The sequence below is a fragment of the Tachyglossus aculeatus genome, chromosome 17, assembly GCF_015852505.1.
Source record: "Tachyglossus aculeatus isolate mTacAcu1 chromosome 17, mTacAcu1.pri, whole genome shotgun sequence".
NCBI lineage: Eukaryota > Metazoa > Chordata > Mammalia > Monotremata > Tachyglossidae > Tachyglossus > Tachyglossus aculeatus.
Window position 1 is genome coordinate 50,402,123 of NC_052082.1, and position 14,210 is coordinate 50,416,332.

Consider the following 14,210-nt stretch of genomic DNA (forward strand, 5'->3'; position numbering starts at 1 on the left):
TGAGGCATGTACATCACTGTACTAGATCCAGTTAAGGCTTTGTAGTATCTCACCCTACTCTTGTCTTCCCCCTTTCCCACAGGTGGTTGACTTAGAGGTCAAGAAAATGCAGCACATTTCCCTAGCAAGGGAATGACAAGCAGCTAGATACCTCTCATAAAACTGCTACCACAATGCTATTCCCCAGAATCACAACAGACCAGTATTTAGTGCTCAGATTTGGTTACCTAGGAGAGAGGCTGGATTTCAAATTCACGGCTCTTAAGATCATTTCCTTAGGTCATAGAGAAAGAGCTATGTCCCAGATCTTAATTCCGTTTTTCCAGTGTTTTTTTTTTAAATGGTATTTGTTAAGCGCGTTTACTATGTCCAAAGCACTGTACTAAACTTTGGGGTAGATACAAGCTAATTAGGTTGGATGCAGTCCATGTCCCACATGGGGCTCACAAATAACAAGAATCCCATTAGACTGTAATCTCCTTGAGGGCAGGAATCAAGTCTACTCTTTCTACCACATTCTCCTGGGCACTTCATGAAGTGCTTTGCACACAGGAGGCACTTAGTAAATGCTACAATTTGGTTAGTTGTATTTTATTTTGTTAGTATGTTTGGTTTTGTTCTCTGTCTCCCCCTTTTAGACTGTGAGCCCACTGTTGGGTAGGGACTGTCTCTATATGTTGCCAATTTGTACTTCCCAAGCACTTAGTACAGTGCTCTGCACATAGTAAGCGCTCAATAAATACGATTGATGATGATGATGATGATAAACCGGCATGTGTGTTGTGCGGGTATATTGTAGGGCTGCATTGGTAACTACAGTTAACTAACGTAGAACTGTATGTAGATCAGTTAGCTATGTATTACTTTTTTCTCTCGAGATTGTCTTAAGTGTGAGAGCTTTGAAATTAGGACTGAAAAGAGATTTATCCATGTGCTCCTGGTTCTCGCTAGTCAGTGAGTATCATTGGTTGTCATGAGGGGGCAGTCTCTCCCAGAGCAAGTGAGCAAATATACGACAAATACTGTGTTGTCTATGGATTTATAGTTTTATTGTGGATCTTTTATGCCGTAAAGGGAATTTTGTGATGAATCCAGCCTTCTGTATAATAGAGCTTACGGGACATTAAAAGAGTATTTTATGGATAATAATAATAATGGTATTTGTTAAGGATGACAGTAAACAAAGCCGAGTCAGACATTGTTTTTCTAGGGCTAGTCTTTGGCATTCAGGAGTTCTCAAAGTTGAAATTCAAGGTAGAAATTTTTCATCATTCAGCTTTCATTCTGCCTCATAATGTAAAACTTTCAAAAGAAGAGATGCAGTGACTAGAGAGTAATTGTTTGTAAGTGCTTTTTTTCCAAAGAGCTATATAATCCCTCTGCATTGTTTTTTTCCACCTTGCAGTTGAGCACATAGCACTGCAGTAATTTTATCAGTATTATTCAGCCAGATAAGTATTAGATTATTAATCAATCAATCAGTCGTATTTATTGAGCGCTTACTGTGTGCAGTGCACTGTACTAAGCACTTGGGAAGTACAAGTTGGCAACAACTTAGAGCTCTTGAGAGCCAAATGTTCAGTTTCTTTCTTGATACAATGACTCTTCTAACTCAAGTAATGTAAAGTTACGCTTTAGCTCTTAACCATATTCTTAGGAAAGTGACAATTCCAAGTACTCCTACCTGACCCATTTTTGACATAGAGAAATGGGAGTCTTGGAAAGGTATTTGTTGTGCAAAAACTCTGTTGAACTGGTGGCAAAGGAGACAATAGGAATTTGGGATTATTCATTGCTTTCGTCATTGGAGCCCACTTTCTCCAAACAACTCCTTTTGGCTCCCAAAAGACAAGAAGAAAATGTATTAGCCAACCAAAAATGTGTTCATTATTGTCCAAATATGCCTAGCAGTTAATACAGATGGTAACTTCCGAGGTGCTAAAGTGCTGTCTTTGCAGTGCTTATAAAAAAACATTTTTGCTAAGTGCTTTGAGAGAGATCTGGCAGCAGATTTTTAAATTATCCTAAAACAGTAAAGTACTAGTCTTTATATTTCATCTAGTTCACTGGTAATTAATTGATCAATAGTCTGCTACAGTGTTGGTTACTCTGAAATTTCTTGAGTAGAGGATTTATTTGGCAGTTGCCTTTGGTAACAAGACCGTTTTTTAAAATAGTATTGCAGGCTCAGAATTTTCCTTTCCAGAGTTATATTTGGGCATCTAGTTTAAGATTCCTGTCACCGAGAGGAAGATTAACAGTTTCTAACACTTCCCCACATTAAGTTACCATTTTAAAATCATACATCTTCATTATCTCAAAAAGCGGTGCGAGAAATTAAATGAAAGAAAAAGCAAGTAGGGATGGTATATGGATAGTTTCAAATGGGAACATAAGGATGTAAGATGGTTTCATTTCTAAACTAGCTCCAGGCTCTTTCACTTACATCAGATATGTGAGGGACATCAGCTTGCAAGCAGGCGGCCTGACAACCCATTTGAGTCCTCAAAACCCTCACCCTGAGATGGTTCAAATTAGCTACTCAGATCTGGGGTGATTTTAGGTATTCCAACACTCCAACGCTTATAGCAGCGCTTAGCACATAGTAAGCGCTTAGTAGATACCATCATCAGTATTATTATTAGGTTGTTCTAAAAGAAAATGGAATAGTTTCAGGTCATCCTCAAGGAAGTGGAAGGTCGTCTGTCTCAGTCCATCCACAGAACCGAGTGTAGGTTTATTGCTTTATAAATTGCTTTGTGGAGTTTGGTTTTCATTTTAATCTTAGCTATCATTACTCATCAAATCTCCATAATAGCCTTTTGGTCTAAAAATACATTTCATAAAATTATAAATTGACAACCATTCGTCTTCTAGACTATCAGTGTGTTGTGGACAAGGAACATGTCTGCTAACTCTGTTGAATTGTACTCTCCCAGGCGCTTACTACAGTGCTCTGCATATGGTAGGCCTCAATAATTACCATTAATTGATTGATTAAGGGTGACAGTTCATTTTATTTCCTTTTGGTCTGATGAAATGCAACAACTTTCTTGTTTGAGTTGTCTTTTGAGGGGGGCATTATGATCAGTCAAAGGGGGATGCTGAGCTGATTCAATGTCACATTCATAGCTGTTTGGGAATGTCCTGATTTGAGCTTTGTAGGGATAGTTGAAGCATTATGATAACTGCTAAGAAGGAGGGAGAACAGGTATTGAATCCCCATTTTACAGAGAAGAAAACTGAGGAACCATGAAGTGATTTGCCCTGGGTCACACAGCAGGCAGGCGTCAGAGCTGGGATTACAACCCAGGTATTCTGATTCCTGGGCCCGTGCTCTTTCCGTTAGGCCATGCTACTTCTTTATGTTTCTCTATGCTTAATATAGTGCCAAGTGGTTAATCCAGTGCTTTGCACACAGTAACCCCTCAGGAAACATTGATTGATTAGATGAATAATTTGGTTTTTTCAGAGGGCAGCCTTTCATCTGGAACTTTTCAAACCGACAGCTGAATCCCAAACATTAGAAATTCCACCTGATAGCAATTCTTCCTTAATTTGGCTATATCTTTAGTCAAATCTGGAGAAACTTCAGGTATATTTTAGAAATGGAAATTCTGCTGTCTGGGAAATTCTGTCTTGCTTTTGCTTAGTGGGATTTTTTTAGGAAACAGGAGTCATTAGTCAGCATTAGTGGATAATAAATTGCTAAATTAAGTATTTGAATACCACTATCATGTTCTTATTTTCTATAATGGAATGATTATGGTTGTAAAACAAAAATTGATTTGCTTACAACTATGCAGAAAAATTGCATAAAATAAAGTCTAGAAGTGTTTCCACAGTAAGAATTGATCCCCTGCTATATCTGCATTTATTTCTCCCCCCTTGGTTTCCCTTTGGTGGTGTAAGTGGGCAGAGAGTTCCTTCAGCTTCCCAACAAACTCTTCCTGAAACCTTCCAAAAGATTTTCTAAGTACAATATCACCAACTGGTATGTTTACCTTACTTGAAAATTTCTTCATTAGCTGCTATAGTACAAATTACGATTTGCCAGAAATTTATTTCACTATTAATATGCCTCAAATCACATTGAAGATCAGCTTGGCCTAGTGGAAAAAGCTTGGGCTGGGGAGTCAGAGGACCGGGGTTCTAGTCCTAACTCCGCCTCTTGTCTGTTGTGTGACCTTGGACAAGTCATTTAATTTCTCTGTGACTCAGTTACCTCATCTGTAAACTGGGGATTAAAGCAGTGAGTCCTATGTGGGACATGGACCGTGCACAACCTGATTATCTCATTTCTAGCCCAGCACTTAATACAGTACCTGACACGTAGTAAGCACTTAACAAATACCATAAAAAAGAGAAAGTAATATAACTCAGCCTTACACCTAAAAATCAAGCGGTGGGGCAGAAAACCACCCTGGTTTCCCCCTTTTACCTCTTTTGGTTTACGTTTGGGCTGAGGAGACATTCACTCGGTGAAGTGTTCAGACAGTTGTCATGTGCTCAGAAATTCCAGTGTGGGAAGAAGGTGTCCTGGGCTTCTTCCCTGTCCTACCTGCCTGGACTTTGACAAACCTCATGGTCCCTCTCTCTCTCCATTGTCAACAACAAGATGCTAAGGCTGTTCCCACACACTTTCACTTTATTCTTAAGAAGATCGAATCAGCCCTGGCCATAACCTAGGTGGGAGTTATTTTTATTTCTTTTCTGTTGCCTTGTGGAGGGTATAATTGCTCTTTACTAATAATGAACTTGAATGCGTTCTTCTACTTTTGCTCCCCTAACGTGAACAGTGAGTAGAAGTAATAGTTTTTATTAAGAGCACACTAGGTGCCAAACACTGGGGTAAGCTGCCGCAGTAAATATATCATTAGATCAAACGTGGGCCTTTCTGGAGAAAGACAGATGCAGAGCTTAATGAAGGGGAAGTTAAGGACAACAGTAAGTTACAAATTAAATGAGCCAAGATAGCAGTTGGAACGATAAGTAAATAGTTGGAGTGGTGTCCTCCACATCCGTACTGCTCCAGCCAGTATTCCCTTCCTCCTCTCTCCCAGTATTCTTAAACAGCTAAAGGAATGGATGAACAGTGCAGGGACCCCTGTTGTACAGAGCCTCAATAAGATCAGAACCCCTGAATCCTTGGGGTCAGCCTCTGTCCTGGCCAGCTACACAACTTCCATCAATCAATCAATCAATCGTATTTATTGAGCGCTTACTGTGTGCAGAGCACTGTACTAAGCACTTGGGAAGTACAAGTTAGCAACGTATAGAGACAGTCCCTACCCAACAGTGGGCTCACAGTCTAAAAGGGGGAGACAAACCATCCTCCAGGAGGCCTTCCCAGACTGAGCCCCTTCCTTCCTCTCCCCCTCGTCCCCCTCTCCATCCCCCCATCTTACCTCCTTCCCTTCCCCACAGCACCTGTATATATGTATATATGTTTGTACATATTTATTACTCTATTTATTTATTTATTTATTTTACTTGTACATATCTATTCCATTTATTTTATTTTGCTAGTATGTTTGGTTTTGTTCTCTGTCTCCCCCTTTTAGACTGTGAGCCCACTGTTGGGTAGGGACTGTCTCTATATGTTGCCAATTTGTACTTCCCAAGCGCTTAGTACAGTGCTCTGCACATAGTAAGCGCTCAATAAATACGATTGATGATGATGATGATCCTGACTGTGGTGGCAACAGTGGTGTGGACGGTCTGAACCTGGGATCGTCCCCTAGGCCTCAGGGTCCAGATCTTATAGGAGCTCCTGCCAAATGGTTCCCTGCACTGTCTGCCCGTCCCTTTTTTAATCTTTATTGGAACTTTATTTGCAAGTGAACTTTCCCTGTGAAGCAGTGACTGTCAGTGATTTCTATTTGTATTTTTTTTGGGGGGAGGGCATTTTTATTTATGGTTTAAAAATGATTTTGTTGGGTGTTGGAATGACTTTGCAAGTTGTGAATATATACGGGAGTGCATGCGTGCATGTATCTCAATCATTGCTCATTTTGTTGCTCTTGCAACTACCGGATTTTTGAAGCTTGGGGGTAAAAGTGAATTCACCTCATGATGTCCGGCATTTTTGAGTCAATTAGTAGATTTTCTTGGAGAACTTTGGAGGGTGGACCCTAAGCTTTTGTTTGAATCACATAGACCTTTGGTTTCTAATTTAGAAAAGAAAGAGTACGGTAAATTGAGTAAGCTTTTTAATGAGGTAAAATACATAACCATCAGAGCCTGCAATTGTCCTAGCAGCCAGTTTACCCTGTGATTTTTCTGGTTTGTAGCTAGTGTTCTTACTGTTTAATAGGAATACTGCAGGGTCATTTCTTAGAAACCATGCTTTCCCCAGAAAATTTGGAATGATTGCAACTCGTAATGCATTTTTCACACAAATGGAGATGGCAGAAATTATGAGCAGCAAGAGAAGGGAAGTTGCATGGTACTGGCTTTTTCTGTCCTATTTCACATACTTTTGAGGATTAAATTTATCACACTCACCCTGTGTCCTAGATGACTGAGGAGCTTGTCTTTTTAATGGAAATCACAGATCTGAATTTTTATTGTAACAGTTGGACTTGTGCTATTTTCTATAGCATTTTATTGTTTCAGCATATTTTCATTATTCCTTTCGGAGAGTATTTTTAAATTGTCAAAGCTGTTTGCCTCTCCAGGCAAAAATGCAGGTTATGTTGAAACTGATTACAAATAAGATTTATTACAGCCCTCAATAATGCACTGCTTACTTATGTTTTCAGTTGGTAGTATCTACCAGATTTGCAGCTTTCATATCTGAAGCGAACTATAACTATTCAAGGGATTTTCCTTGGTTAAGTTAATATTCTGGGAGTAGGTTTTTTTTTTTTCCTTAAATCTAACTGGGAAACTCTGTGTAACAGTAACTGATTTCATGTTTAGCTGAGTCTTTTTACAGCCATTTTTCAAATCATTTGAGCAGCAAATGTTTCTTTGATGTAACTTGAGGCACAGGGAAGTTTTAAGTGACTTGCCCAAATTCACACAGCAGACACATGGCAGAGGTAGGATTGGAACCCAGGTCCTCTACCAGGCCCATGTACTCTTTCCCTAAGAAGAAAACAAGTCATTTGACTAAGAGCTCAAGCAATGAACCATGAAATGTTCACTTAATATTTCCAGTAAGTAGGGTCATTTGTTTAAGGTTTTTCTCTCCTCATGAGTCAGGTAAATTTTTAGATCATTGCTTTCAAACCACTGTGTTAACAGCAAATATGAACCATGTGTGTGTTGATTTGGATGTCTGCCACTGTAGTTGATGGGCTATTCTACTAGTCTTTTTCAAGTCAAATTAGTGGCAGTTAAATCATCAAGTGAACTTTGAAAAGTTCTGTGAGATACATACAGTGCATTGACTAAATCTAATGGTTGGCCTAGTTGCATAAATTTCACTTCAAGCAAAATCATGTGAATTTTCATTGAACAATCTCAAGCAAAATATTAGCGAACAGGAGTTTCTGTTCTATTCCAAGTTATTATTTTCATGCAATAAAGAGCCTCATTTAAAAAAAAAATGTCTTTTTGAACAATGTCTTTGAATGTAGTAAAAATTGTTCCATTTGGGGGCAGTGTTTATTGCATTTTATGTATGTCAGTAAACAGTGACTGCAATAGAAAAAAATAAAGGTAAGGAGAGGAAAGCCAATAATGTCATTTGAACCATTTGAAGAGAGTAAAAAAGAGAATGCTCCTGTGGAAACAGACTGTATAATAAGGCTAAGATTGACAAGAGCTTGGATAATACAATTTGGGAATTGCATTTTTTCCGTCCGCATTGTTACGCAATTGAACATTTATTTATTTACAACCTGCATTCTGGGTGCTGTAAGCAGTCCCTGCCTAGTGAGTGTACAGTCTAAAAATGACCTCTATTGCTATTTGCAGTTTGGAAAACCTTTAAAAATGTAGTTTTACATTGTACCGTTGGATTTTTAAAAAATATTCCATGTCCTCGTGTTGTCAAATTTTATTTTGGGGACTATCGAATGAATTTTTAAATTCAACTTAATGGTAGAAATTCAGGTGAATAATTTGTGACAATTTTTAAAGGAAAAAACTATAAAAAAAATACTTTAATTTGGGCTTACCCTTTTGTGGGCGTGATGTATTTGAGACTGTCAGTCTTGGATTGAGTTTTTCAGCCACACACACCTATAAACTTCATCGGAAGCGGCATCAACCTCAGATATGAAGGACAACTATAAACTTGGCCAAGCTAGGATAACCTGTTTGCTTTAAAACTGATGAGCTATCCAGTTATGCCACAAAAGCCATAACTGATGTGAATAGCTTGGCTTTTGGCCACTCTATGTCCTTTTAATTTTCTAAGGAACTGACCTTTTTAATCAACTTCCTTTCACTAGACTTACTCTGAACAAGCCTAAATTTTGTAGCTGTAGGTTGAGCTTTTGAAAGAAGTTTTCACAAAAATGAACCCCCCCCTTCACCAAAGAACCTTGGATTTATATAGTAGCTTTTTCTTCTGGAACATTTAGGTTAGAAGAGACCTGCAGCCCCACGTGGGACAACTTGATCACCTTGTATCCCCCCCAGTGCTTAGAACAGTGCTCTGATTAACAGCAAACTTGACAGCTGAATTGTCTTCAGGCCATCGTGAAAAAATAAACAGTAAAGCCATTTATCAAGTGGGTGTAAAATGGTAGTTCCAGTTCTCTGGTGTTATGCCAAAGTGAGTTCATGTGCATGTAAGTTTATCATAAAGCTTTGTTTATTCCTAGTATTTGCTTGGCATTTTTCAGTTGCTCATTAGTGTCTCAAAATACATATTTTTAAATATTTTCTCTTTTAAAGTATGTTGGGATAGGGTTTTGTGGAGCGTGTTCGTTTTTTTTGACCTCAGATATAACACTTAAGTGAAATATAACTGTCTTTCATTCAGCTAACCAGGGTACTTGGACTGAAGTTAGCATCACTATTTCCATCAAGGTTATTGTTCTTGAGAGAAAAGCAAACCTGTTAGAAGACAAAATAATGTGTGCTGGCTACTCTTCTCGCTGATTGTTGAAAAGTGGATTGCTTGCCCATTTCTTCGTAAGAGGATGAGAATTTCAGTTATCCACACCACTGATGGTGATTTTGCTACCCCTAAGGAATAAGCTTTAAAATGCAGTTTCCAGTTAATGTTCCACATTCTGGATTACAGGAGCTTTAGTTTCCAGTGCAGTCTTCCTAAGTAATACATAATAATCCTTATATAAAAATTCAAGGCTGTCGTGACGCTGTAGTACTCTCCCAAGAGCTTAGTACAGTGCTGTGCACTTAGCTCTATATAAATATTGATGTTTGATTGATTGATACTGGGTTATGTCTCCTCTGTTTTGGGGACTATTCCGTGAGGTGAGTGTAAAATAGGTGGCAATCCCAGTTTTTGTTGGGTTTTTTAAAATGGTATTTGTTAAGCGCTATGTGCCAGGCACTGTACTAGGTGCTGGGTAGATCAAATTGGACACAGTCCATGTCTCTTGTGGGGCTCGCAGTCTTAATTTCCATTTTACAGGTGAGGGAACTGAGGCACAGAGAAGTTAAGTGACTTGCCCGCGATCACACAGCACACTTGTGTAGGAGTCAGGGTTAGAACCCTGGTCCTCTGACCTCCAGGCCTGTGTTCTAACCACTAGGCCTTGCTGCAATTTATCACAAAAACAATAAAACTCTGTCTCCCTTAATCTTGAATGTTTTGCAACACTTTGTAAGTGGCAGATTGTCCTCTTTGGAAAGGTTCCAGGCCTGACTCCCAGACTTAATAATAATAATGATGGCATTTATCAATCAATCAATCAATCAGTCGCATTTATTGAGCGCTTACTGTGTGCAGAGCACTGTACTAAGCGCTTGGGAAGTACAAGTTGGCAACATATTGAGACGGTCCCTAACCGACTGTGGACTCACAATCTAGAAGGGGGAGACAGAGAACAAAACAAAACATATCAACAAAATAAAATAAATAGAATAAATATGTACAAATAAAACAGAGTAATAAATATTTACAAGCATATATACATATATATGTATATGATACATTTATCAAGCGCTTACTATGTGCAAAGCACTGTTCTAAGCACTGGGGAGGTTACAAGGTGATCAGGTTGTCCCATGTGGGGCTCACAGTCTTAATCTCCATTTTACAGATGAGGGAACTGAGGCACAGAGAAGTGAAGTGACTTTCCCAAAGTCACGCAACGGACAAGTGGCGGAGCCGGGATTTGAACCCATGACCTCTGACTCCAAAGCCCGTGTTCTTTCCACTGAGCCATGCTGCTTCTCCAACCTGCTTCCCCACAAAAGGCAATAAATCTCTTGTGGCCTAAGTGCCCAAGTATTTATAAGCGCATACAATGCGCTATGCGCTGGGGTCTGTAACCCTGAGAGATTCTTTCATTATTAATCCTAAGAGAATAAATGACTTGAGCTTTGTAAGGCCACAGACAATCAAGTTTTCACCTCAGCTGTTGGCTGCCTGACCTAATTGTAGCCCCAAGGGGCTTCAAGGCTGGGATCATCATCATCATCACTTGTATTTATTGAGCGCTTACTATGTGCAGAGCACTGTACTAAGCGCTTGGGAAGTACAAATTGGCAACATATAGAGACAGTCCCTAATCAGATGCCGCAATAGCAGGATAATACAATGGTATTGATACATTGGTACATTGTACCAGTGGTGGTACAACTCACCACCGCCTTTCAGCTTAAAATAAATTGGGTGGAGTTAATGTTCATGCTCAGAGCAAGTTTCAGCCTCACTACAATTCCATCATCATGTACAAATTCTAGGCTTAAATATTATCAGATAATATATGTAAGTCTACCAAAGGATTTTTGTGAATCTCATAATGTCTTTGTGTCATGTGAAGTTAGTGGAATCAAGTTGTTTTAAACTAATATGTTTCTGGGGGTATCTATTATTTACTTTCATAATAACACTGATCTGTAATAATAAAGGGTACACCACCTTCATGAATGCCTTGTAGCTTTAGTTCATACAATGTGTACAGAAAGAATTCAAATCATATTGAATTGGGGTACACATAAGATTGCTTTTTAGACTGTGAGCCCACTGTTGGGTAGGGACTGTCTCTATATGTGGCGAACTTGTACTTCCCAAGCGCCTAGTACAGTGCTCTGCACACAGTAAGCGCCCAATAAATACGTTTGATGATGATGATTGCTTTTTGACTCTGTTTATAGCCATAACCCAGTACTATGTTCCACATTAAAGGCCTGTTTTCCCTCTGCTTTTGAGGGAACAGAGTGACCATTAGGGGTGTGGGGTTTTGACTTTGAAACTATCCACTACTATAAAACTCTCATCTACCCTAAATAAACTACCCTCATATCTGAACATAAAGCAACTCGTTTTGTTTAATTATGAAATACCCACAGGCTAAAACAGGAAACATCAAAGGTGCACCCGTCTGGTTTCTTGTCATCTTACTGTCTTTGGACCTGTGAATGCGGGAGGTGTCTTTCAAGGACAAACTCTACTCAAGCAACTTTTGGAGTTGCAAAAAATTGCTCCCGAGAAGAATTCAAACTACACTCAGTTGAGATAAGTCTGGTCTCAACAGCTTAGTTGTAGCTTTTGCATTTGCCAAGTTTCATGTAACCTGGATTTGTTTTGTTTACTGTGATTAACTGTCATTGGAACCATCATAAATTGCCTGAAAGGGGATGAAAATGAATTCTAGTGAATAAATACAGGACTCAGTTTCATTCCCAGAATCTTCTGCACATGCTATCCTATAGAGCTTAAAAAATGTAAAAGTTTCAGCTCATCAAATACCATTAGACTGGCGGCTCAAGAATGCAGGCTAGCAAATCTCTGTAGAAAAAAACAGTTTTTATTGGAATATTTATACTGTTGTTAAACACAGTCCTTTTAAGCTTCAGTTTTCTTTTCACTTACAGCTCAGATCGACTGATAGAAGAGACGATAAGGTAGGATTAAATGAATTTGTTACTTTTTATGGGATTACTGGCAATGAGATGTCGTCTCTGAATTATATGACGTATATTTGAATTTAACTGAATGTCAAAAGTAATTTTTAGGAGCTTCTTCATTTGGTCATTGTGTGTGAATATGTGATCAACCAGTTAGTATTTTCCAATTCCTGTAGACCTATATTCATTTACATTTTTCCTTTCCAATGTTTAAGATAACATAGGCCTCATTTCATAGAATGGGGAATTTCACTAGCCAAATATTTAGTAGTTCGTTTTCTTAGGTAATCTTAAATATAAGAGATTGGAATCTGAGTCCTTTCATTTAGTATCATGGATATCTGTCCATAGTTACTTCAGAATATGGCTTATTTAGCACTAGTAAAGCATAGCTTTTCTCCTTCAGAATTAATCCATACCTGCTACTACTACTAGTTTTGGTCCTTCTAAATGCACCTCATTACTGACTGTTACATCAGCACTTGTAGGCTCTTACTGGTCTGGGAATAAGAAATCTAGCTTATTTTGTCAACTGGTTAATGCCGTAATTTGCACCATATTTGCAAGTCTCCGGATTCTGTTCGAGCATTTCCTGAAGGCCTATTAGAGTACATATAATATTCATGCCTCCCCTTTATACTTCAACATCCCCTAATGGCCTGTATATTATATTAATTAGAGAGCTCTCAGCTCCACCAAATGTAGGGATGCTCTTTCTCAAGGTTAGCAAATTTTCCTGACTACACTGTGATATCTGGTAGTCCTAAATATTTATCTTCTATTGCCTTTCTTTGGGTAGTTGGGCCTAACAAAATTCAAATTCCGTCTAAGCCGGATCAGGAATGCTAATGTTCTCATTTTTTCCTGAGTATATAATTTAACATTTGGGACTGATATTAATGGATGCTAATGCTCATTCTGATTTTAGGGAATTTACCTGTTGAAAAATTATCCAATATATAGAATTCTGTCCAGTTTCTGGTAATATAAGTGTCTTTCCCTCTAGACTGTAAACTCCTTCTGGACAGGGAACGTTTCTGTCAACTCTTGTTGTGCTCTCCCAAGTGCTTAGTACAATGCTCTGCACTCAGTAAATGTCATTGATAATGTAAGACCTATGAAACTGTACAGAAGAAATTGAGTGTGATAGCTGATTGTTCTCTGGGTGACAGTGCTATGCATCAAGCTCCTGATTATCAGTGCATTCCAGCCTTCAAGGATTACATCTCATTTTCCCCAGTGTTTGGGGATGATTCTGGAAACTACAGGTGTGTTGCTAATTTAGGCAACATTATTAACAATCAACCCAATTCAGAGTGTGCATAAGCCCTTTTTAATAATGGTATTTGATAAGCGCTTACCAAGTGCCAGGCACTGAACAAAGCTCTGGGGTAGATAGAAGCTAATCAGTTTGGACAGTCCATGTCCCACATGGGGCTCACAGTCTTCATTCCCATTTTATAGAGGAGGTCACTGAGGCACAGAGAAGTGAAGTGATTTGCCCAAAGGCCTACAGGAGACAAAGGGCAGAGCCGGGAATAGAACCCAGGTCCTTCTGACTCCCGGATCTATGCTCTATCCATTAGGCCAAGCTGCTTCTCACTTCTGAGTAGTGATCCAAGGAAATAATTTGCTGTCTCTCCAGGGATTCCTGCTGTTGTAAGGTCCACCTCACAGAAAGCCGTACTTTTTGCCACTTATACCAAAAGTTAAATTCTGAACAACTGTCCAACTTTTTCAGTTGCCCATACTCCTCTCACTAAGCCAAGGATGAGGCACATGGGCCAGGTGATTAGAAGAGATTCACAGTAAGAATTCTACGATGCACCTGGTTTCCTTCCAAATCAAGGGTTGTCTCTTGGCTGCTGAGTACAGCACTGTTTAAATGTACAAATTTTGCAGAAGTAGAAGGATGTCAATCTATCAAAGGATTCTTGTTGGAAGGAACAGTATGAAGTCACCCTCTCCTTGCCCCTGCTTCCTCACCATCCCCCCCACCCCCCATCTTCAGGTAGGACTATTTTTGAGCCATCTCAGATTGATGATTCTCCATCCTGCTTTTAAAGACCTCCAAGGATCTTTTACAACTAAACTTCTTTGGAAAACCCTACGGTGTCAGGAAGTGTAGGTTAAATCTCTTGTGTCATTCAAACCTATGTCCTCTAGCTCCGGGAAACTGACCGAGATCTGTAGAAGAAATTAAGGTG

At 39.1% G+C, this 14,210-nt stretch overlaps 1 protein-coding gene across 4 annotated transcripts in view; it reads left to right on the plus strand.

Annotated features, from left to right (window-relative positions):
• The window catches only part of GOSR1 (golgi SNAP receptor complex member 1), a 49,231-nt gene that overhangs the window by 19,653 nt on the left and 15,368 nt on the right, over positions 1–14,210 (plus strand). For all 4 annotated transcript variants that reach the window (XM_038758944.1, XM_038758945.1, XM_038758946.1 and 1 more), the window contains exon 7: positions 11,971–12,000. In XM_038758944.1, coding sequence (XP_038614872.1) covers positions 11,971–12,000 — 30 coding nt within the window. The remainder of the gene's footprint in view (positions 1–11,970; positions 12,001–14,210) is intronic.